A 24,802-nucleotide genomic window follows, 5' to 3' on the forward strand; every position below is an offset into this window, starting at 1 on the left:
TCAGCTCGATTGGATCACGGGAAGTGGGTAAAAAAACGACTGAAAGATTTGCACGGTTGTAAGCGCGCAAGCAAGCAAGCGCGCAAGCAAGCAAGCAAGTGAACTTAATATAAAGGATTTAAAAATAGCTGGGGGTATCCACACTTTACCCTGTCATATACCTCCTGGCAGTCGACTGATTGGTGAATCCGTTTATGGTGCTTAGTGGACAGAAGCGGGGGGGGGGGGGTGTTAAATATCCTGCCCATTGTTTCCATTGCCATGCTAGATCAACGATCTGGTAACCAAGTTTCAAGTTCAAGTTCATTTATAAGGTATAGCCCTGTGAGCCATTCGGTTCTTGAATCCCTGGTTGCATGTCCACTATGCTTACTACTAAATACATTCAGTAGGATGGCTGCACAATAGTTAAACTGTGTGTAGTGGGGAAGGGGTGCGCACAATTGTTTGCACGGAACTATAAGCTCGGATAACATGAGTTTGAGACCCTGCAAAGGCTAAAATCAGTGGCGAGCGATTCCTGTACCTGAACCGTTCCAGTACACCATGTCAGCATCCTGAAATACTGCAATAATGCAAAACGAAGATAAAACATAATTCGTATTAAAAATCACTCAATCAGTGTAAATCCATAATATTTCGCTTGAATTGAAGACATAAAAATAGGAAATGCATAAGAGATTCCCCATAAACCTTTCGCTAAATGTTTTCAGCTTGGGGGGCGTCCATAAAAGACGTCACGCACCTGGGGGGGGGGGAGACATTTGTGACGATGTGTGACGAGGGGGGGGGGGGGTTTGAGAAATGTGACGTCACATTAATATGCGCTACTTTAAATAAATATGGAATTGTTATAACAACACTAATTGTGATAATAGTTTTTTTACCCTTTTATCTGGCAACAAAACTGACACCTTTTTACAAGGAGTAAAACTGACACTAATTGTTATAGCAACACTCCTACAGTATCAGAGTGCAGCGCTACATTAAATACGCACTACAATGACAATAGTTTAAAGCGATTTGAAGCATGTTTTATTTGGGGGGGGGGGGGGCAGAGCTATGTGACGTCATATTTGAGGGGGGGTCTGACTTTTTGTGACGCCGTGTGACGAGGGGGGGGGGTCAAAAATCGTCAAAAATCGCGTGACGTCATTTAAGGACGGTCCCTTAATTGTAAATGCAGGAAAGGAGTCAACTTTTATAAATTCAAAGGGACGAGCATTCTACCAGCGAGCGTAAAGCTAAAAAACACGTGCAAAATATGTTTCTTATTTGAATGCCTCGCGTGCCTGTGGGATGTAGAGAAGTTCAGCAACGCCAAAATAGATAGTTCCTCTGTTGGGCATACTGGCGAATAGAGGGAGACAAGTAGCACGGAACAATATGGCACAGATATTACAGATAATAATCTAAACCATTGATATATATAATACAAACTTAACCATTGCATCGACAGGAGAAGCTGGATATAAGCACGCACTTTTGGAGCAAGGGGAGGTGTTACTTATATGCGAAATGTGCTTGTGTTAGAGTTGCCCGTTTCCTCTCACCCACCAGTAAGGATGTGTTCCTGTTATGAGCTGTACTCATACGATGTGCCTATATCCAGATTCTACTGTACTGTATATAATAGCCTATGACCAAAGCTTCCAATCTTGTCAGAAACCGATTTTGTAGCGTCTCAAAAGCTGGACAGGTTGAGCACAGATTGTGCTTGGATGAGTGACCATGCATAAAACAGGTGTAATGTGATGCTGTGGTAGCTATGTTGTGGGCAATGCAGCATAATCCACTGTTGTGCTGTACTCTGCTCTCACCTTGATGCGCCCCACTTTCAAAAATCCACACTGCTTAATGCAGTGAAGTATGATAATATACCGCACATCACCCTCACGGCATGGGGGGCCCTTATCCGGCAGTGGATTTTAAAAATGGCCGCATATGTACTTATACTATATAATATGTTATGATGAAGAAGGTACTGACGTGCTACAGTTAAATATTGATCGGAAGTACGGAAGGCTCAAACTATGTTTATATTTGGGCGTGGAGAGACTAATTGAAGTATTTATTTAGTTACACTTTTGAATTGTATAATATAGTGCATACATACACAAAGCGAATTATTATAGTATACAGAATGCATATACATAGTTTATTGTACATGTGTATTGGATGTTTATAATTATATAGGTAATATAAACCGTGTTGAGCCACGAATACATGTAGCGTTCAAATATTCCTAATTTACAATGCTTTGTCAATACACTGCTGGATGCATGCCTCCCCACATCGTGTTGGTCATGGTGGTTGGTTTACCATACCTTACTATGCTGGTCATTATGGATCGGTAATATAGTCGTTTGGGACTGGTTTAGATAACACTCACCAATGGTTTAGAAATTGCCAGGAATTAAACTAAAGGTGGCCGGGATAATTGCGTAGTGCGCAAACCTCTGTGTCACTTGCCCCACATTCCCCCTCAACACAGGTAGCATAGCCATATTAAATGATAAAATAAAACGCAGTATTAAACGTATTTGTTGTACAGTCAATTAATACTAACATTTAATCTGTAACATAAAATACATTTACATCAAACGCATTAATTACGTGATGATAATTGCTGCTGGAGTCATCCTGAAGGAGTTGGTTTCTTGGTATTCTGGGGTTTTTAAGCCCGGATTATTGAGCTTGTTCTTTAAAATGGCTCTCCCCGCTATCCTGATTAATTACAGTGTACATATACTGTATTTTGTGTGCGCATGCCACCGGAAGGCTGTGGGATTTGTTGCGCGTGTGCTTTTTTTTTTTAACACAATTGCTGAGCACAAGCCCAAAGGCCCACAACGTCAAGCGACCAGCAAAAAACAACATTAATGTTCCACGCATGGCTATGGAGTGTGGTGTATTCGTTGTCGGGCATGTGTGTGATTGTGCCACTGTTGCCTATATAGTGTGTTGAGTGTACGAGTGTGCCACCAGTAGCTTCGTGGAGTGTTCATTGTGCGTGCCACTGGTGGCTGTGTGGTCATTTGAGGATTTACGTGTGTATATGTGCCTGTTTGTGTGCCACTGGTGGTGGTTGTGTGATGTGTGCAGTGTGTATGTGTGTCATGAGTATGTATGCCTCCCGGTGGATTTATGAAGTGTTGAGTATACGAGTGTGTCACTGGTGGATGGTGTTTTGAGTGTGTGCGTGTTCATGTACCCCTTGGTGGCTGTATGTGTGCCTGTGGTGGGTTGTGTGCGTGGGTGTGAGGGGAAGCTGTGGTGGTACTGACGCCACACCGGAACCACATTGCTTTGCGGACTAGTTAAAGTCATATGGGTGTGGACCTGTTGTACGAATATTCATACAATTCCTGTACCATTCTCATCATTAGGACAATCTAAAAATCTATTGTACATTTAGGACTGGTTTTGTGTATTGTATGTTGTTATGGGTGAGAAGAATCCATACAGCCTGGAGAAAATTATCAACTGATTTAGTCTGGTTCAAAGAGCATAGTTAGAAATCCAAGAAACCAATTTCTTCAGGAAAACATCATTACCTACGTAAGATTGATGATTCGTTTTCAGTGTCGTGGGCTGTGTCCGTGCATCTCAATGCAGGGAAACGTGATTCACTCAAATGCGGGAAGTGCCCCTTTTCAAACAGTAGAATAATCATAATTTTTTATGAATGGTTAAAGGTTTATTACGTGAGGTTGAAACATTTTCACACATGGAGGCATACGACCATGCCACATCTATAACTGTTAATATCTTTGCATCGTATATGTTATATTTTTACCTTCAGAAACATGTAACTTTGAGACATATATCGATTGTTCTAATAAAATTATGTATTATCCTACAATATATATGCATCAAATTATGTATGTGAGAACTGATTATGTATTAATGTTTGCAAATTATAAGCAAATGGTATATGTATTTATGCAAATTTTGGCTAATTGAGTGAATATAACTACGTAAAATTACGAGAAATGGAACCAACAACATAATGTATATTCTTGGGTCTTTCGGTAAAGTCACGTAGATAGGTTCAAAGAAAATTACAAAAAATAACAAAAAACTACGACGTTTCGATCGCAACACAAGCGGTCGTCTTCAGGAATAAGACGACCGCTTGTGTTGCGATCGAAACGTCATAGTGCAATCGAAACGTCGGAGTTTTTTGTTACTTTTTGTTATTTTATTTGAACCTATCTACGTGACTTTACCGAAAGAAAGTTAATTGAATCGCCACATGCCCAGTAATCTGCAAATACAAGGCGATATGACTTGCTGGTTACGTTTCATGTTTATTGTGTATATATTTTTACACCAAAAAAGGAATTCGTCTCCAGCAAAAAAAAAAATTGTAAATAGATCGATTTAATAATTTACGTGGCAAGAGATGAAATTTGATATTGCATTCTCTTATCATACACCGGACCATTAATATGTGATTCCAGGTCTACTCAAGTGACTTCCGTGAACCAGGCGAGTCCAGACAAACCAGATGAACATGGCGCAGGCCCAGGTGAGCCTGGAGGACGCCTTGTCCAACGTGGACCTGCTTGAGGAGCTGCCCCTGCCTGACCAGCAGCCGTGCATCGAGCCTCCACCCTCCTCCATCCTCTACCAGGTAATTTGGTAACCGGGTGCTGCTGTAACGGGATAATGGGGGCAATTAACTGATGTGGTGGGGAACGGTGAACAAGCTGTTTGAGAATGAACCTGTTGTGTCTCCACTTACCACAGGCGAACTTCGACACCAACTTTGAAGACCGCAATGCGTTTGTGACGGGGATTGCGCGCTACATCGAGCAGGCAACCGTGCACTCAGGCATGGTGGGTCCATGCATTTTGTGTTTAGTTTGTTGTCTTCCCGCACCTCCGATTACCATGGTTGGCTACGTATGGTGCGAAAAAAGTTCAACATACATTCATATGGCGGTCACAGCGCTTGTGGAGATGGGGGTGGCAAAGGTTGTGATTGTGTTGGTGCTGTTGGTGATTGAGGTGGGTTGGGTGATGTAGTGGTAGTGATTGTAGAGTTGGTGATGATGGTGAAGTTTGTGACGATGGAATTAATGTTGATGGTGCAGATGTTGAAATTAGTGGTTCTGGTGGAATTGTTAATAACAGTAATGTTGATGATTTGGTAGTGGTGGGAATGGTGGTGATGGTAAGATAGGTGATATCAGTGGTCCTGATGGTAAAATTGGTGACTGGTATGGTTGTTGGTGCAAGTGGTTTTGTAAATGGTTGAGTGGTTTTGTAAATGGTCACGTGATGGTGGTGATGTGGTTGAAGTTGGAATGTTCGAGGATCTAATGACTGTTACTGATGGTGGAGTATGTAATGGTGGTTGTTTCTATGATGACCTTGATGTTAATGTCGACCATAATAATACCATAACAGTAAATGTGTTTATGCTGATTGGGATGTACATGGTAATGCATTAGAATGCATGTAGTCGACAGTATAGCTGAACATGATTGTGGAGATGATGATTATGACGGTGATTTGTGTAGAACGAGATGCTGGAGGAAGGACAGGAGTATGCTGTGATGTTGTACACCTGGAGAAGTTGTTCACGCGCAATTCCCCAGGTTCGTGGTGCACACAGGAAGACACAGAAACACAGGTACATGGGGACAAAGGTGCATTGATGCAGATCTCAAATCAGCCTTACAATTATTTTAGTAAGTGCCTATTATAGCCAGCGTAGCATATTAGGGAGTGGATGGAACCATCACCTTGTCTGGGCATATGTTTCTCTTCAGTGTTGATGTTAACCACACTACAGCCGATACTAATTGTACACTGAGTCTACCTAGGGGAGGCCCAGGCTGGGCTCAAATACCACTTGCCACTGTTATCTTGAATTAATGTCTGGACTAAAATTATAGTTGCTGGGATTTTGGCACGGTACATGAAATGCTGCAATACCAATACACACATGGGGATACAAGGATACAGTGAGACTTGGAAACATAGGGACATACTCTTGGCAATACAGGAAGACATGGTGGCATTGGGACATGTTTTGAAATACGTGGATATATGCACAGGGACAGGCACTGCCTGCCCTTTGAGATGTAGATGCTCTACTGTTGCTGTTAATAATGTTTCTACAATAATTTTGATGATGCTGCTACTGTTGGTGTGGACGTCGTTTCTGATGACACTGCAGCTGTTATTGTGTGGCTGTTTTATTTTGTGACGATTCATTCACATTATATCATGACGCTGAATAAACAATAAGGCATATTGCTATTTAATAATAAACATTCGTAGCCAATTATGATCACAGTATTTTGCATGTACGAGGTCGTAGAACTGCAACACGCATATGTCAATGTGTAAACTGTGGCGGCAGGTGAAGTGTAACGAGCAACCAAACCGCGTAGAGATCTACGAGAAGACGGTGGAAGTGCTGGAGCCAGAGGTCACCAAGCTCATGCGCTTCATGTATTTCCAGGTACGGTGTGAGCTACCCAAAAGGCTTTAGCCGAAACCCGAACCTTAAAGCTCTGAACCACAAGATAGTACTGTATTGGGTGTGGTCGTGCTGTGTTGTGTATGTTGGTGCTGTGTTGTGTATGGTGGTCCATACGTATGTACATATGTGCGGTGTCTGGTGTGTCGTCTATTGCGGGTAATATTTACTACGTTCAGGGTGTGTGGTGAAGTCGATGGTTGTCATGTCCTGTGTAATGTATTTTGGAGTGTGCATTAGCATGCGTGATATGTATCAGGTGATTTTATGTATAATGTAGTTGTATGGTGTTATACGAGGTTTGTGGAGTGTACAGCGTGTTTTGTGTTGTATGTTGCCTTGTATGGTGTACAGTGTTTGTGACGTGGTGTGGGGTATACGGTTTTCTATAATGAGGTTATTTACATCATAATGTGTGTGATGTCTGCTCGTGTGTGCAGGGTGGTGTGTGTTATAATCACGTAGTGTTATAATGGTGTGCTGTGTGTGATGCGATAATGACAAAGCTTGTGGTGGTGTCACATAGTGTTGGTTATAATGCTGTAGTGTGTGTGATGTTATAACGGTCTGGTGTGTGCGGTCGCAGCGCAAGGCCATTGAACGGTTCTGTGGCGAGGTGAAGCGTCTGTGCCACGCTGAGCGCAGGAAGGACTTTGTGTCGGAGGCATACCTCCTCACGCTGGGAAAATTCATCAACATGTTCGCCGTACTTGACGAACTCAAGAACATGAAATGCAGCGTGAAGAACGACTACAGCGCTTACAAGAGGTGTGCCAGTCAAGAGCATATCACACCTGCACTATGACGGGAGGGTTGTGAGGTAGTGAGAGGTGATGTGTCGGGTGATGGTAAGGCATGTAATGATTCGCCCCCCCAACAACGGGGTGGCAACCAAAGGAGGAAACATGCCCGAGATGACGTCCACCACATAGATGGAGCGATAAACTCAGCTCGTGTGCAGAAGCTAAATGGATTGTTGCATTGCAAGACCATAAAATGTGGCAGTGGCTTGGGGAGGCCTTCATCCAACAATGGATAGATAATGGCTGATAATGATGATGAGTGGATTCTCGGATTATATGAACCAATTACAGTGCATACAGCTTATAAAAAAAAATTATGCTGACATACAAGATGCATGTATCTTAGAAATTTTAACTTGTATTAATCGAATCAATGCTTTTTCATGCCTAGTGATGGTTAATGAAGTTGGGTGCCAACTTGTTTTGTTAAGTGGTAAATTGTGCTAATTTATGACATGACAAGCAGTGGAGATTACAGATAAATGCTACAGAGGTGTGGAGTGAAGGTGTCTGGTGTGATGTAGTGGGAACTGAGGTGGTGTTGGTGAGCTGTGAAGAGGTGATGTCTTGAGGTGAGTGCTGGTTAGGTGTGGGGTATTGTCTGGTGATCGTACTGTGCGAAAGAAGTTCAACATACATACATCATGATGTCATGATGACTGTGGTGTTCATGACAGTGATGTGATGATGCTGATTATGTGTTCAGGGCTGCCCAGTTTTTGAGGAAGATGTCTGATCCACAATCCATCCAGGAGTCTCAGAACCTGTCCATGTTCCTGGCCAATCACAACCGCATCACCCAGGTAACTACTACCACATAACCACAAGCATTACCTCATAATTGCTATCACAATCCCCAGTTAAACTCAACAAAATAACCCTTACCACAACATTTAGATAACCAAAACCACATAACCACTACCACATAACCCCAACATCAAAACCACTTTCACAATATCCTGAAAATCACAACCACATTTACAACTTAATACAATAAAATCGATACAACCACATAACCACAACTGCAGCACCCAGGTAACCACAACTAGATCAACTTGGTATCCACAACTGTTCATGTGCATGTGTAGTGACATAGATCAGAGACAGTAATACTTGGAGGCACTTCTTTTTTTAACAAGCACCATCAGGATATATACACACCCTACGTGGGTGCACACTATTATAATTAAGACCGTATATTGTCGGCGGTACTACTTAGTTAGAACAGTTGGTAGGCTGTCTGACTAACAGCACGCCAGGATGGTGAAGACGGAGACGACGACGAGGAGATGGTGACTTCGACGAGATGGTGACTACGATTATCTTGAACAGCCACGACGGGGAATCCACTTCCAGCAAAAGCCCCGAGCTCCCGCTCAGGGCCCCCTCTTATGCTCCCAGCATGCCCTTGCTCCGCCCCGGCCACGCCCCCCTTCTGGAACCTACTAGCTGGTTCCCGGGACTTCCCGATGGGCCCCTTCTATGACCTTTCCCCTCGATGTCCCCCTCTCGTATATACTGCGGCCTGCTGAAGCGAGTACTGACATACGCCGCAGTTACCCTTTTCCGCCAGCAACCAGCGCTATACCTCTACACATGTATGCATCCCCTCTCACGTGGTGGTGTATGTGGACCCAAACCTACACGCCTACACCCGTACGTGCTGTAGCTGCTTGCGTGCATGTGTGTGGGGAGCAGGAGTAAAGAAGTTAGCACGCTGCAATCGGAACCCGGCGTGATGTGTTCGATTTCCACTCGTAGCCAACATCTGAAGAATATCTGAACCGGTCCTGGGCCTCCCCTAAGTCGAATTAGCCTTATATGAGTAGCTGGTGCATAGTGTAAAGGCCGGGCGTGGTGCTGGTCAACCACCCGGCCTTAATTAGGTGCTCTCTAACAGCGTTTGCCCCAACAGTTTGTTAAAGTTTGTATGGGGGTCTTTTTATTTGTGCATGTGTGCAGTCTTTACAGCAGCAGTTGGAGGTGATCCCTGGGTACGAGGAGCTGCTGGCCGACATTGTGAACTTGTGCATGGATTACTACGAGGGGCGCATGTACCTCACGCCCGGCGAGAAGCACACCCTGCTCAAGGTGTGTGGGGGTGTGCGCATATGTGTGGACGTGGCTACAAGTGGAGAGCAGTGGTTTGGTGATTAGCGCACTGCGGTACAAACATGGTGACCTGAGTGGAAAGTAATATATGAACCTTATGGCGGTACCCCGGGGTACTATGGTAGTATGGTACCCCGGGGAACCGCATAATGTCTGTGATGCAGTCATTTTTAGTCTGTTGATGGTCGGCGATGCGGCAGTTGACTCATCTCGACGAGCTGTACACGATGCACTATGGTGCATACGAGCATTCAGGGTTTCAGCGCAATCGTCCTCGCTGCGTTTCGACATCGCGGAGTAGCACGAATTTCAGATTGATTGGTACCCCAGTCGCGGAGTTATGTACACCCCTGGAAAAATAGTGTCCCAGAAATAAAATATTTAATTGCCTCGGCCATTTTGTGTTATTTGGTACCCCGGGGTACCGCCATAAGGATCATACGAACTAGTTTTGGGCCTCCCCTAAGTCGACCCATATCGGCACTGGGGAGACAATGGTGGCCTGGCTTGGTCCTGGCCACACCACCCCTTTTTATTTTATGTCTAAATTACATGAAGCTTTCAGTAGAGATGAATGCCATCTCATTGCTCATTTGATCAGTAACACACATTGATATGCAAGTAGTGGAGTGTTTCTGTTGGAGTCTTGGATGAGTCTGATAATATATGTCTGAGTATAATAATTGTAAAAAAATAATCTATAACACAGACTTGTGTGTATATTCTTATGAATCTGCATGCATGTGTGTCCAGGTGATGGGGTTTGGGCTGTTCCTGATGGACGGTTCCGTCAGCAACATCTACCGTCTCGATGCCAAGAAGAGAATCAACCTCGGACGCATAGACCGCTACTTCCGGGTACAGCACACACATACATACAGTATGTACACGCAGACATGAAAATGCGAACACAAAACACCCATATACGCATATACAGTCAGACATAAAAGTACTGCTAGAGAGCACTTATTAAAGCTTATACGGAGCACAAGGAGGTTGTGTGGCCAGCACCACACCTGATTGCCTTTGGCTGACAGTGCTGAGATTTACACACCATGCCAGGTACTCATGTATGCCCTGACTTGACTCAGGGGAGGCCCAGAATCAGCTCAGATGTTCATGACTGATGTCGGCCATGGCCATGTATTTAACTCTGAGTGCTGGGTTCGTAATGCAGTACGCTTGCATTATTATATCTCTGTGCTGCCTGTTTCGTTTTTTCTGAGCTTCTCTGTGTCCCCTTGTGTTACCTTGTCACATGTTAATGTGTCCTTGTGTCCTCGTGTCTGTGAGCAGCAGCTGCAGGTGGTGCCGTTGTTTGGAGACATGCAGATAGAGCTGGCGCGGTACATAGAGACCAGTGCCCATTACGAGGACAACCGCTCCAAGTGAGCCTTGCCACCACAACATAGCACCGAACCACATCGCACCACCACGTGTACGGCCCTTTTATCAATCCTGTGGTGGATTGGGTCCACCCCACGCCGTGTGACCGTTATTTGACACAACTAAATCACTCTGGATAGTGCGGGTTGGTGAAGGCAGGAACCCAAGACAAAACTACACGATAACAATGTATCTTGCTGTACTGCCCTCTGTTGATCACAACGTAGTCCTGCATCAGCAACAATCCGTTTTATGCACGGTGGTCATCCATCCTAGCACTTTTCAGCCTTGGCCCTGTTTGGATTCCAAAATCTGATGAGGTCGGATGTATTTCGGTTGATTTGGTCATGAGCCACACCACCATATCATTGTGGAAATAAACCATACCAATGCATTAGACATCTCACAAGCACACTGCACAACTGCAGTAATAAAGAACACCACCACATTCTTGTTGTTGTGTATGTGCACACGTGTACATATTTGTGCATATTCATGGACATATGTGTGTGTGTCTGCAGGTGGACGTGTACTTGCAGCACGCTCAGCCCGCAGTACATCTGTGAGCAGATGGTGCAGATCCGTGATGACCACATCCGTTTCACCTCTGAGCTGAGCCGACACAGCAACAGCGAGGCAATCCCGCCAAGCTACGCCTAAACAACAATAATAGCCATACTAACCACAACAACCACTTCCACAACACTTGCCACAGCAAATATAACCACAATTTCCACAACGTCTACATACACCAATACAAATGCAACCACAGCATCCACCACATTCTTGTCACATCAATAACCGACGACCACACCCATTTCTGTTTTTCACAAGTGTTCATCGAGTAATGAGTTTTTCCTGTGTTTGAGTGTTGCTGCGTCTCAGCATCCCCGTGTCTCAGTGTTCACTTGTCTGAATGTCCTTTGTGTCTCAGTATCTCCTTGTTTGAGCATCATTGCGTCCCAGTGTCCCCTTATCTCATCTCATTTTTCCCATTTCTCCTTGTCTCAGTCCGTATCTCAATGTCTCCATCTCACTATGTCTGCTTGTTAGTGTCCTTATGTCTCTTTGTCCCCACTGTCATGTCTCCAGGTGGTGACCGGCTCAGGCCAGGATGGACACAAGTCAGATGAGCAGCACAAGGAGCTGTGTGATCTGGCGCTGCGTGGACTGCAGCTGCTGTCTCGCTGGAGCGCACATGTCATGGAGGTGGTAAGTGACATCACTTCCTGTACGAGCGGCATCACATCCTGAGTGAGCAACACAAGCAACATTTATCGATAATTGCCTTCATGTGTTCATCCCAGTAAGTACATTAGTGTGGTCCTGTGCATCCCATTGGGTCATCGTGTGCCTCTGTACTTATTTGCATTCACTGATATATTTCCTTGTATCTTCATGTGTTGCCTTGCATAGTGTCCCGGTGTGTCTACTCTGGCCCCTGCATTCCTGTGCAACCCTGTGTGTCACCCCACCTCACCACACGTTTTCTTGCTGCACTGAACGTCCCGTGACCCTCTGTCCATTCCCACTTGTCCCATTGCTTCACTGTATATTCACGTACATGCCAAAATGTTCACACTCTTAACTTTGCATTCTCTTCTTTCCCACATATACCATTACATCCCATGTGTTCTGTGTCTCGCTACGCTTCATATTTTATCTTTGTGTATCCCTGTTTGTCCCCCTTGCTCGCCTACCGTACGTGCCTCAGTACTCATGGAAGCTGGTGCACCCTACGGACAAATTCTCTAACAAGGACTGCCCAGACAATGCAGAGGAATATGAGCGTGCGACACGCTACAACTACTCCAGCGAGGAGAAGTGTGCACTGGTTGAGGTATGTGAGGGTGGGAAAGTGGGTGAAATTCGTGTAGGCGTGCGTGGTGATGAATGTGTGTGTTATGACCACGATCTTTGAAGGAAACTGGAGTACCGATATATAATTTGCACAGACACGGCCCAATCCTATGGGCACTTAGCAGCCCTGCAGGTTTGGATTGATCTCCCTCTTCAAAACACTGAGCTACAGGTGCATACTTCTACTTCTGGCAAATGATACAGAAGATGATAGTGAACTGTTCCTCGAAGCATTTCCCTAAGCCTCTTGCCCCACACCAGATAACCCTTATATTCTGTAAAGAGTGGTTATTAGCACATTAAATTTGCAGATATTTTCATATATGTGTTCGCATGCACACTAGTACAAGGTAATTTATCCAAGTCAAACTTGAGGAGGCCCAGGACAGGATCATTTACTGCTTGCCACTGATGTGTGCCTTGTAGTCAGGTATTGAACTAGGGTCCTCTTATTGCATAGCATAGTCTGCTGTAATACTGATAGAGACACACAAATACACTATATGTACACGTACCCATCCATATACACACATGCACAGGATGCTGTCCACTGTACTACCATATACACACACATAAATGAATAAATGCTCTTATGCACACGGATTGATTCGCAAATCGATGATGGTGGCGTGCAGGTGATTGCAATGATCAAGGGGCTGCAGGTGCTCATGGGGCGCATGGAGAGTGTTTTCAACCAGGCAATCCGGCACACCGTGTACGCCGCGCTGCAGGACTTTGCACAGATCACGCTCCGAGAACCGCTCCGCCAAGCGGTCAAGCGCAAAAAGAACCTCATCATCAGGTACGGGAGAATGGTTGTGCGTTTGGTGGGTGGGCGTGTATGTGTGAGAGAGTGTGCGTGGTGTGCGTATATGGGTGGAGTGGTTGCATAGTGGGATAGCACCCTGCGCTATGAATCCGGCGTCGTGAGTTTTGATTCCTGGCCACAGCTAACATCACTGGCGAATGATATCAAAGCTGGTCCTGGGCCTCTCTTAGGATGTCTCAGCCTTAAATAATTACCTGGTCCTTTCTTTAAACATCAACACTGGAGAAAAAAAGGCGGCCAGGCGTGTTGCTGGCTACAGCACCCCCTTGTGCATCATGCCTGCCTTTATATGGGTCCTCGCCAACAACACTAGTTCTTGTAGTCTCAAGGCTTGTGTAGATACCCCTTGGTTTATGTGTTGTGCATTGTACCTTGCACACGGATTTATTAATCCAGTGCGAAATAAAGGCCTCCCCAGGCTGTATCGCTCATAGGCGTTGTTTGATCATGCTGGTCAATGCAGGTTGGGGAAGGGAGGAGCCCCAGGACCAGTTTTAATATTGCTCGCTACTAATGCCCTGATCTGGAATGAATTTGATGTTGCCAGAGTCATAGCACGAAGCATTAACCACTGCACCACTGCTTGCCGCCCCAAATGATTGCAAATTCTTGTGGGTTGGCATGCGGTTGTTGTCTGTGGGGTGGCACGTGGTTGCAGCATCTTGCAGGCGATCCGCAAGACGTGCGGGGACTGGGAGGGCGGCGCAGAGCCGGCCTCTGACCCCTGCCTGCGTGGAGAGAAGGACCCCAAGGGTGGCTTCGAGCTGCACGTGCCCAGGCGCACAGTGGGGCCGTCTAGCACACAGGTGCATGCTACAGCATGTCACACCACACACTGTGGAGTAAGGGAACAAGACAGAATGTACATAGATGTTCACGCCACACCACTGCACATCAAACACCGCACACTTTTTACATGGTGCACATTATGCTGGGGTATCTGACAAGATGTGTGATGAGGTTATGGGTCGATGTGTGCCGCGGCAGCTGTACATGGTTCGCACCATGCTAGAGTCTCTGATCGCTGACAAAAGCGGCTCGCGCAAGACTCTGCGCTCATGCCTTGAGGGCCCAACCATCACCGCCATCGAGGAGATCCACCGCTCGTCCTTCTTCTACACCCACCTCCTTAACTTCAGCGGTAATTCCTCCTATTCTGGCATCTCCTCCACCTTATCGTTCTTCCACCCATAGTTGCCGCCGTGAGGTGCGCTTGTTTCGTCAGTAATGCGAGGTGTGTGTGTCGTGCCGCGGGTGTGTGGGATTGCAGAGGCCCTGCAGGCATGCTGCGACCTCTCACAGCTGTGGTTTCGGGAGTTTTTCCTGGAGCTGACAATGGGGCGACGGATCCAGTTCCCTATCGAGATGTCCATGCCCTGGATCCTCACGGACCATATCTTGGAGACGAAGGAGCCCAGCATGATGGAGTGGGTCCCACGTCCTTCCTTTGGCACTCGCAAATACCAAAGGCCATGATACACTGGAGCAGTTTTAAAGCGATTGACTCAGTTAATTGTCACATAACCATAAACCATCTCCACATGACCACCTCAGTTGCTGAATAATAACTCAACATATGCACATCTTTAACGCACCATCCCTATATTGGAATAATTTTATTACAAATTGAAAAACTGTACATATTTTAATTCAAAATGATAAAATTGTCAACCTCATGGAACTTTAGTGTAATGCACAATCTCCAACTGTATGTCAGTCAAAGTCTTTGCTATATCTATTCTGTGGGACCATTGTACAAAACATGAGCACATTATACGTAGTTTATTATAAGGCAGTCTAAATGACATGTGTAGTATTTTTTTTTAAAGCATGATTAACACAAGTTTATTTACCAATTGAAACCGAACTGAGTCTCAAGAATCATCTTCAGCGAGTCCTAAACTAAATGATTAATAATTTACCAGGTAAGACCCACTGAGCTATATAGCTCTTTTTTACAAGTGAGCTGGCCACAAATGATAGCCCAATGAAGTGGCTTTTCACGTGGAAATTTACAGCAGCCAAATACTCCTACTTTGGCTGATAGGCTGTCTTTTTACTGTGTGTTTTTCTCCACATGCAGGTATGTGCTGTACCCACTGGACCTGTACAATGACAGTGCTCACTACGCCCTCACCAAGTTCAAGAAACAGTTCCTGTATGATGAGATTGAGGCTGAGGTGACTCACGCATGCTCACCAGCTCACCAGTCTAAACATTAAAAGACTCACCAGTCTCCCACTCACAAACGTAATGGTCTCACACCAAATCACCAGTTTCAATCTACAGATTACGAGTCCCACATTCACCAACTTGCCAACTCAATATTCTTACACGAGACACACACGGACCATGTCACTTTGTGTTGCTATATGTGGTTGTGTCATTACATGTGTGTATGTATGTGCTTTCTCTTGTGCTCGTAGGTGAACCTCTGCTTTGACCAGTTTGTTTACAAGCTTTCGGACCAAATCTTCGCTTACTACAAGGCGCTGGCTGGAAGGTATCCTTTTCACTCCTTTGGATTGTGGTATGAGTGTGGCTTATTTACATATGAATACAGGTCTGTGATGCTGCACAGCAGATGCAATGTGTGGGTGTGTATATATGTATGTGGAGGATGGTGGCGCTATAATTTCCAAACTGCCATGCGATTCTGAAAAGCAGCCCAATACCTTGTCATGGATAACTATGACAAGTGGTTATTTGTCACTAGGTGAGTTCAGCCTTAAATGAGTACTTGGTGCAGTTTTTAAACATCACCACTGGGGAGACAAGACAGGCAGGCTTGGTAATGACCACACCACTCCCTCTTGTGTCTCGCTAAAAGCAAATGCTCAGATAGACTCTTTGTAGTTCAAAAGGAAATATTTGTTTTTGTGTGTGTATAGTCATGCGTGGCGAGCTGCAGTGGTTAATTTGCTACCCAACAAACCCAACAACATGAGTTGGATTCCCAACCATGGATAACATTAGTGGCAAGCGATATCTGAAGTGGATGTCCCCTTTGTTGACTCAGACTTAAATGAGTACCTGGTGCAGTGTGTAAACATAATTGGGGGGAACAAGTGTGGCCGGGTGTGGGGCTGGCCATGTCAACCCCTGTGTGCCATTCCGGCCTTCATAGGTGCTCACTAACAGCACTTGACCCAACGTATGTAGGCTACATAGGGGATCTGTATTTGTCTGTATGTGCACGCCCCGCTTTGCCAGTGTGCTGCTGGACAAGCGTTTCCGAACAGAGTGCAAGAACCATGGCGTGGTTATCCCCTACCCACCTTCAAACCGCTACGAAACACTGCTCAAGCAGCGCCACGTGCAGGTGTGTTCCTCCGCATCACAAGGTGTGATGCTCTGCATGTGGCCTCACGTATTCACCCACATACCCTTGTGTGTTCTTCCACATGTGTCCTTAACCATTATGTATGCTCTACACTGCACAATTGTTTCTCTCTAGCTCCTCGGCCGCTCGATTGACCTGAATCGCCTGGTAACGCAACGTGTGACGGCCGCCATGTACAAGTCCCTGGAGCTTGCCATCTCCCGCTTCGACAGCGAGAACCTTACCTCCATCGTGGTAGAGCACCGCACCCGCCACACTGGCTACATCGCACAGACTGCCCACACTGACTGCACCCGATTGCACTGACTGCATGCCCATACTGACCGCACTGACTGCTGTCGCCACACTGAATATATCGGTGTTAATATCTGCACCAGCCACTATATCCGCAGCGATATAAACAATGAAAGTTTCTGCAATGACATCACAAAACTAGTTCAGTACTAATCCTTGAAAAAAAAGATCAATATATATTTTTATAATTAATCAGGAGGAATTTTAAAATGCTGGCCAGGTGGCTTCCAGATCAGAACGCTGAGCTAGTGCTGTTGTATGGCATGGGTTCAAATCAAAGGCAGCTGCTGCATGTGATTAAACCTTACCCTCAAAGGTAGTGAGTTAATTTCCTGAACCCCGGTCATCACTGAGTGCACACAAAACCCATAATGTTAAATTTGTCTATGTTTAAAAAAAAAGATCATACCTAGTAGGTGGAGATCATGAAGTGGGGCATTGCATGTGATGAAATAATTAGAGGAGGAGGTAAAAATTAAGTAGTAGTGATTACTGATTCCATGTAATTGGGGGTATTGCCGTGAATAGGACAGCTAGTCGGCTGAACATATAATGTTGAAATTCTTCTTTTTGCACCGCACGTAGCCAACCCTGCTAAGTGAGCGAGAGAGCGGGCGAGAGAGCAAGTGAGCGATCAGCTGGGTGAACGAGCAAGTGAGAAGAGCGGTTGGGCGAGTGAGTGATCTATTGTTCAACCGTGTGTACCCGTGCAGGAGCTGGAGGCCCTGGTGGAGGTGAACCGCCTAACTCACAAGTTCCTCAGCAAGAGACTCACCTTGGACAACTTTGACGCAATGTTCCGTGAGGCGAACCACAACGTGTCGGCGCCGTACGGGCGTATCACTCTGCACGTCTTCTGGGAGCTCAACTATGACTTTCTGCCCAACTACTGCTACAACGGCTCCACTGGGAGGTGAGGCTGCGGTAAAGGTGGTAGAGGAAGAAAGAGGATCAGTAGGGTTTGTTTTGGAGGCTGGGTTGGGGGTGTGGCAGAGAGGAGGTGACAGTGTTTGGGTTGAGAGTGTGGGAGAGAAAGTGGCTGCTGCAGTGTTTGGTCTGGAGGGAGGCTATGTCGAACTATTCTGTAACCCAGATGTTCTCAACCAATGGTCGGTAGACTCCTAGTTACGCATCAGTAACAGCACACACACAAGACTGTTAATTAGAGGAAGGCTTTGGCAGTCAATTGTGAATCTCTTAAGGGAAACTTCACAGGTTGAGAGCCCGTGTGCTGATCAACAACACCAGTGGACACCTTATCCGACAGCCCTAAGTGGCACAACATGACTGAAAGTGTGCAAACCATTAACACGAGTGCACACCCATTCCGCCCCAGGTTTGTACGCACGCCGTACCCCTTCACGCAGGACCTGCAGAGAGACAAACCTCCCAACGTGCAACCACACTACCTCTTCGGCTCCAAGGTAAGTGCATGACCTGGCTGATGGTGGATGTGGTGAAAAGGTTGGTGAGGGAGTGTGACACTTGTTTTTATGGGTTTGTGGATGTGTATGATAGAGTTTAGAGGTATTTGTAAGGGTATAGAGGGAAGTGGGGGGGACAGATGTACACGTGGGAGAGTGTAAGTTTATTTGTTGGAGGGGTACAGAGGCATCACATGGTGTGCATGGTATCATGTGTGAGAGAGGCTTGTGGTCGGCTGCAAGTGTGTGATAAAATGGGTGTATGTGGTTGTTTGTGATATTGTGTGGTAGTGTTTAGGAGGTTGTGGGTATGCGTGTAGAAAACTGGTAAAATGGGCAAGTGTATGGGAGGGTGGTCATGCGCTTACAAGATTGCTGAGACATGCGCATGTGTTAAAGTGTGAGTCTTGGAGATCATGGAAAAATGTGAATGTAAGAATGTGGTTGCATGTATAAGATTATATGAGTGTTTATGTGTGAAGGTATCAGTTCTCACCAGCACACATTGTTTTGTCACCTCTTGCCTCTCTGTGGCCATGTCTGCATGTGTCTGTGTGTCTCCTCGTGGGTGTTCCCTTGTCTCCTCTCATGTCCCTCTGTATGCCTGCCTCTTCCCCTCTGTGTCTTTGGTGTGTGCGCAGCCCCTCAACATCGCATACACGCACGTGTTCGCCACGTACCGCAACTTTGTGGGTGCGCCGCACCTGCGTACCATGTGCCGCCTCCTTGGCTACCAGGGCATCGCCGTGGTGATGGAGGAGCTGCTCAAGATCATCAAGAGCCTGGTGGGTGCTGAGGGTGTTGCTCCACTCACCTCCCTCCCCTCTGGTTTCATTGGTTTTGTGGAATATTTACCTCTGGCTCAGGGCTATAATTGAAAGGTGAACAGTGGCCTTATATGTGCAGGAGCCACTTTAAACAAAAACAGTATCCATGCTTAAAACTTAGGCTTTCGCGACCAATATAATCCATAATAGAGTTTTTTTGGGTTAGATCGCGTAAATATATAAATGTGTCGTTAAAACCCGCCACCACCCGACACAGCCAACTAGTAAGGGTTGTCACGTAAGCAGAACATGCCAATTCGTCACTAGTACGGCACACCGGTGTGTTGGAGAGGCAAGCCACAACATTTACAATCTTAGTATGACGCTTCGCTAGTAATTACAACTGGCTTCATCAGGCGACAGTCAGATTTGTGGAGAGGTCTAACTGTTTCGTTCCTTATATAGAGGCGTAGATGTGGTGACCACGCTTCTGTGCTCTTGCGCCACGTGGGGGGGGGGGATTACTGAGGCAACGTACATTATGCATTATGCGAGTATTCATGCTGTTGAGTTGCGATGTGTCTCATCTCCATGTCTTTGCTCGAACCCCAGTTGCAGGGAACAATCCTGCAGTACGTGAAGACCCTGATGGAGGTGATGCCGACGATCTGTCGCCTGCCGCGACACGAATACGGCTCTCCTGGTAAGTATGCATATACGCACACATACACATGCAAGTCGCATGTGCGCACATATACCCCGCACACCCTGCACCTGACGCGCAAAATATACCGTGCACGCGTGGTAGACACATACATATTGTGAGCAGCACACAGGCCTCACATAGACACTTATACAACTCCATATATGCACAACATGGCTGTGGTTGACTACATTTCACGTGGTAATAAAACGTTGATTTGTTTAGCAGTATCTGCTGTAGCGGTTGTGGTTGTTGCTGTCATGTGCAGGCATCTTGGAGTTCTTCCATCACCAGCTGAAGGACATCGTGGAGTACGCAGAGCTCAAGACTGACGTCTTCCAGAGCCTCAGGGAGGTCGGCAACGCTGTCGTCTTCTGCCTACTTACCGAGCAGAGCCTGGTACGTGTCGCTGGATTACAAGTCACCAGGTCACACATTGTGGCATTAGGATAAAGCGTCACAGGGGGAAGAGATGGTAGGGTCATGTATGTAAGCATACGATGCCTTTGTCTCCTGTTCACTATTGTCCCCTGCTTGTTTTTATCCCCTGTTTGTCTCTGTGTCGTGGTGTCCCTCTGCATGCTGTTTACTCTCATGTCCGCATGTCGTGTGTCACTGTGGCCTGTGATTTGCATTCTTCCTCTCTATGACCCCGTGTTTCTGTCTCCATATACGTGTCTCTGTGTTCCGAACATTCCACTTAATCTCTTTTCACTCTGTTGCCCATGTAACAAATTTACTTGCTTACTCATGTCCTTGTGTCCCCATATTCCCTCATCAATGTTTTTTCTATGTCCCGCTGTTGCTATCACCCCATGTCCTCACGTTGCCCCCATGTCTCAGTCCCAGGAGGAGGTGTGCGATCTACTCCACGCCGCGCCCTTCCAGAATATCCTCCCTCGAGTCTACGTCAAGGGTGCGTGGAGGCACACACTCTCGCGTCCACCCACACGCGTGTATGTGCATGGGCATGCACAGATACGCACACAGATATACATGCAAAACGACAAAGCTCCTCAGTATAGCCTTGCTCTTAGCAAGAATATAATTAAGACCGGCATCGTGCATAATGGGGGTGGTGTGGTCAAGGCCATGTCTGATTTAGTTTAGTTTAAATAGACTGCCTTTATCTCCCACCTTCAGAAATATACACAATGCAGCAGGCAGCCATTATAGGCAGAGTCGAATGAGGTGAGGCCCATGATCAGTTCAAATATCACTCCCACTGATGTTAGCTGTGGGTAGATATGAAACGTTTCCAGGTTCATATCGCAGTGCACTAATCATGACGCCACTCTTATACGTACACATACAAAAATCAAGAAAATGCAAATTACATGCTTGTACACACGTACACTCGCCCATATATTCACGATTTTTAGCAGTGCTCATCCTTTATTCGATGCTAGCTTTGACCTCCTCTTAGCTGACTCATCTCAAAATAAGAAGGGCTTGATATATTGGCAGCGGGTCATTTGGGAGACGAAGGTGGCCAGACATGCATGGTGATGATTCCATCACCAACACTTTTGTGCTATACCAGCCTTAATATGTGCTCGCTACCAGCATTTGCACCTACTGGCTTTGTGACTAAAGAGGGGATTATTGTCTTTTCTACTTGTGTTTTTATTATTGTGTGTGTTACTGGTTGCAGAGGGGGAACGTTTGGAAACTAAGATGCGTCGTTTGGAGCAGAAATACTCATCCCTGCACCTGGTGCCGCTCATAGAACGGCTAGGAACTGCACAGGTACAACAATGACGCACCACACCGCATCGTGCTTGACCATACTTTACCATAAAACATGTTACAATATCCTAGACTATACAGCACACCATACTCCACACACCTTTATGCTTTCACACACCACAAACCTTTCTTACCTTACGACACATCACACCATCTCACGTTTTCCGCACGCCACAACGCCACACACCATACATTGCCATACATTACCACATATTCTGCCACTTACCACCACTTACCACACCTGTGTTCTTAAAATCCCATAACTCATTCAGCATACATTGAGTCTCTCCTGGTGAAATAAAGGACAAGTGTTATAATGTCTCGTTCTCTCAACACTAAACATTGAATCTCAGTGGGCCCTCACCTGGTCAAATAAATGACTCATTTTGAATTCTGTCTTCCTCAGCAAATCGCCATCGCCCGAGAGGGAGACCTGCTCACCAAGGAGCGCCTCTGCTGTGGCCTATCCATGTTCGAGGTGCATTTTTCCATCGATATATTGTTTTTAAAATCTTTATTGCTCAAATCTTATGCCAAATATGCTATCGGTGTCATGTAATGAGGCATTGTATCAATTTGGGTTGCTCAGAGAATATTTCTACCCTTTGTACCAGAGAATGTCACACAGAAACAAATATCAAATAGCTACCTCTGAGATGCCTTCAAGTAACCTGGTCCACCCACTCTGCCATATGAGAGTAATATTTGTTTCATGATGGTCACGCTGATATTTTATAGTTCTGAGAATTGGAATTGAAATCAATAAATGAACCTTATGGCGGTACCCCGGGGTACCATATTACCCCGGCTCTCGCATAATGTCCGTGATGCAGCAATTTTTAGTCTGTTGATGGTCGGCGATGCGGCAATCGACTCATCTCGACGAGCTGTACACGATGCACTATGGTGCATACTGCGAGCGTTCAGGGTTTCAGCACAATCGTCCTCGCTGCGTTTCGACATCGCTGAGTAGCACTGATTTCGGATTGATTGGTACCCCAGTCGCGGAGTTATGTACACCCCTGGAAAAAATAGTGTCCCAGAAATAAAATATTTAATTGCCTCGGCCATTTTGTATTATTTGGTACCCCGGGGTACCGCCATAAGGATCAAATGTTGTGCAGTCACTTGAGCCCATCAACTCACTATACTTGAGAACACAGTTTAATCACAGGTGGCTGCTTGAATTTGACCCAAAGATCTAAGCAGTGCCAACTCAGTTCCCTGAACTCTGAGCCACCCAGTTGCCTCGCGTTCGATTAATTAAGTTGAGATTAACCGCCAGTTAATGGCGGCTGAGGCACTGAGTGCCATGGAGTTAGCAAATTTGAATGGACTGGGCATTCATTGAAGACTTGCTGATTAAAGCATAAATGGCTGTAATTAGAGCATTTAATTAACTGTGACTTGCTTAGATACATTTTTACAGTTTCCAGCAGCCCATGGGGGGGTGTATTTAATCATTAGGTATATAAAGATAACTAAATTATTTAATTAAAATATACATTTGTATTTGTTCATGTCACCTGCATCGAATTGTGTGCATGACATTTTGTAATTGTGTATTTTGTAGGGAATTGGATAAGTTAAACCTGCAGCCACTAGAGGTGCTATACAACTTCCTTGAATCACATAATGATGTGTTTGACCTTACCTGTTGAAGTCTTATGCTCATTAACAAAGTTTCAAACTCTTGCTGTGCAACCCAAAAATCTATCTGCGAAGATAAGAATTTTTGCCTTTTTGTGGGCCTCTTCCCTTCGTCGTTGTCGCTACCGACGGGTCATGGTTAATCAGGGAGTGTCGCGTTTGATGCTTTGCGTGTAGGTGATCCTGCAGCGAGCGGGCACGTGCCTGGACGACCCCGTGTGGCGAGGACCACCGCCGGCCAACGGCGTGATGCACGTGGACGAGTGCGTGCAGTTCCACCGCCTGTGGAGCGCCATGCAGTTTGTCTACTGCATCCCCGTGGGCACGCACGAATTCACTGCAGAGTACGCACGCGCACGCATACACTCGTGGAGTACGCGCACGCATAGAACTGATAAGCTTGCGATGATTAATCGGTGAATAATCTCATCTTTTGCCCACCGTACATGCGGAATATTAAATAGTTTCGGTGTGCTATATGGCTTGCGAAATTTCAATTACATTTATTTATTTTATTGCTTGTCTCTGGTACGGAAATGTGGGATGCAATTTTACATGAACGACATGATATATACATTATTATTATTAATTGTGTGCGTAAGAACCAGTTTTTTTATGGTAATTTGTTATATTTGATTGGTTTAATTGACCCTTTTAGCCACTAGGAGTGCTATATTTAAAATAATCAATTTGTGGCTAAAAATTTTTGATTGTTGAGTCTAAACGCGACCCCGAGTTGAGGGGATGAATTTTTATATGCCCAGTGCATGCATTGATGGTTACCCTCACATACACAGAGGTACATGTATGCACATACGCATGGGTGCACATATACATTGGAGGGTACATGCACACAGGAACTATTAGAGGGAGGATGTACACATACAGTTGTTTGGTTATGGTGGTTGTTCAGTGTAGGCAGTGCTCAAGAGACGGGCTGCATTGGGTGGGCTGTGCGGTGATGACACTGCAGACATGTTAATGGCTTTGATTTTGATCGAAGTTATTATGGATATGGTTCTTGTTGTTGATGTTTTTGTGGGTGTAGGCAGTGCTTTGGAGACGGGCTCAACTGGGCGGGTTGTGCGGTGATGACGCTGCTCGGGCAGCAGAGGAGGTTTGACCTCCTCGACTTCTGCTACCACCTGCTCAAGGTGCAGAGGCAGGACGGCAAGGACGACGTGATCAAGAACGTGGTACGCCAGCCACAACCACACCACAACGGCAACCGCGATTCAAACAAACATCAGCCACAGCAAATACTACTTCATTACACAACCAAAATTGCACTGCAAACGCAACCACACCACCACCAGGCCGCTCTGGCAGCCAAAGTAAATAACGCGCCCAAGAAGAGGTTCACAGTTGAGAGATGAAGCAATG

General features: G+C 45.8%; 1 protein-coding gene across 1 annotated transcript in view; it reads left to right on the forward strand.

Annotated features, from left to right (window-relative positions):
* Positions 1 to 24,802, forward strand: part of LOC144932522 (cytoplasmic FMR1-interacting protein 2) — a 34,487-nt gene that overhangs the window by 4,413 nt on the left and 5,272 nt on the right. The window contains exons 2-31 of the mRNA XM_078856692.1: positions 4,467 to 4,639; positions 4,756 to 4,845; positions 5,532 to 5,609; positions 6,380 to 6,481; positions 7,086 to 7,267; positions 8,009 to 8,105; positions 9,265 to 9,393; positions 10,168 to 10,272; positions 10,711 to 10,802; positions 11,322 to 11,436; positions 11,893 to 12,012; positions 12,515 to 12,640; positions 13,296 to 13,462; positions 14,148 to 14,295; positions 14,477 to 14,630; positions 14,760 to 14,916; positions 15,573 to 15,669; positions 15,916 to 15,992; positions 16,703 to 16,811; positions 16,947 to 17,066; positions 17,840 to 18,039; positions 18,463 to 18,550; positions 19,192 to 19,335; positions 19,930 to 20,020; positions 20,289 to 20,419; positions 20,864 to 20,936; positions 21,675 to 21,769; positions 22,176 to 22,247; positions 23,597 to 23,763; positions 24,468 to 24,615. Coding sequence (XP_078712818.1) covers positions 4,514 to 4,639; positions 4,756 to 4,845; positions 5,532 to 5,609; positions 6,380 to 6,481; positions 7,086 to 7,267; positions 8,009 to 8,105; positions 9,265 to 9,393; positions 10,168 to 10,272; positions 10,711 to 10,802; positions 11,322 to 11,436; positions 11,893 to 12,012; positions 12,515 to 12,640; positions 13,296 to 13,462; positions 14,148 to 14,295; positions 14,477 to 14,630; positions 14,760 to 14,916; positions 15,573 to 15,669; positions 15,916 to 15,992; positions 16,703 to 16,811; positions 16,947 to 17,066; positions 17,840 to 18,039; positions 18,463 to 18,550; positions 19,192 to 19,335; positions 19,930 to 20,020; positions 20,289 to 20,419; positions 20,864 to 20,936; positions 21,675 to 21,769; positions 22,176 to 22,247; positions 23,597 to 23,763; positions 24,468 to 24,615 — 3,600 coding nt within the window. The 5' untranslated portion in view covers positions 4,467 to 4,513. The remainder of the gene's footprint in view (positions 1 to 4,466; positions 4,640 to 4,755; positions 4,846 to 5,531; positions 5,610 to 6,379; positions 6,482 to 7,085; positions 7,268 to 8,008; positions 8,106 to 9,264; positions 9,394 to 10,167; positions 10,273 to 10,710; positions 10,803 to 11,321; positions 11,437 to 11,892; positions 12,013 to 12,514; positions 12,641 to 13,295; positions 13,463 to 14,147; positions 14,296 to 14,476; positions 14,631 to 14,759; positions 14,917 to 15,572; positions 15,670 to 15,915; positions 15,993 to 16,702; positions 16,812 to 16,946; positions 17,067 to 17,839; positions 18,040 to 18,462; positions 18,551 to 19,191; positions 19,336 to 19,929; positions 20,021 to 20,288; positions 20,420 to 20,863; positions 20,937 to 21,674; positions 21,770 to 22,175; positions 22,248 to 23,596; positions 23,764 to 24,467; positions 24,616 to 24,802) is intronic.

Source organism: Lampetra fluviatilis, chromosome 5, assembly GCF_964198595.1.
Source record: "Lampetra fluviatilis chromosome 5, kcLamFluv1.1, whole genome shotgun sequence".
NCBI classification, from domain to species: domain Eukaryota; kingdom Metazoa; phylum Chordata; class Hyperoartia; order Petromyzontiformes; family Petromyzontidae; genus Lampetra; species Lampetra fluviatilis.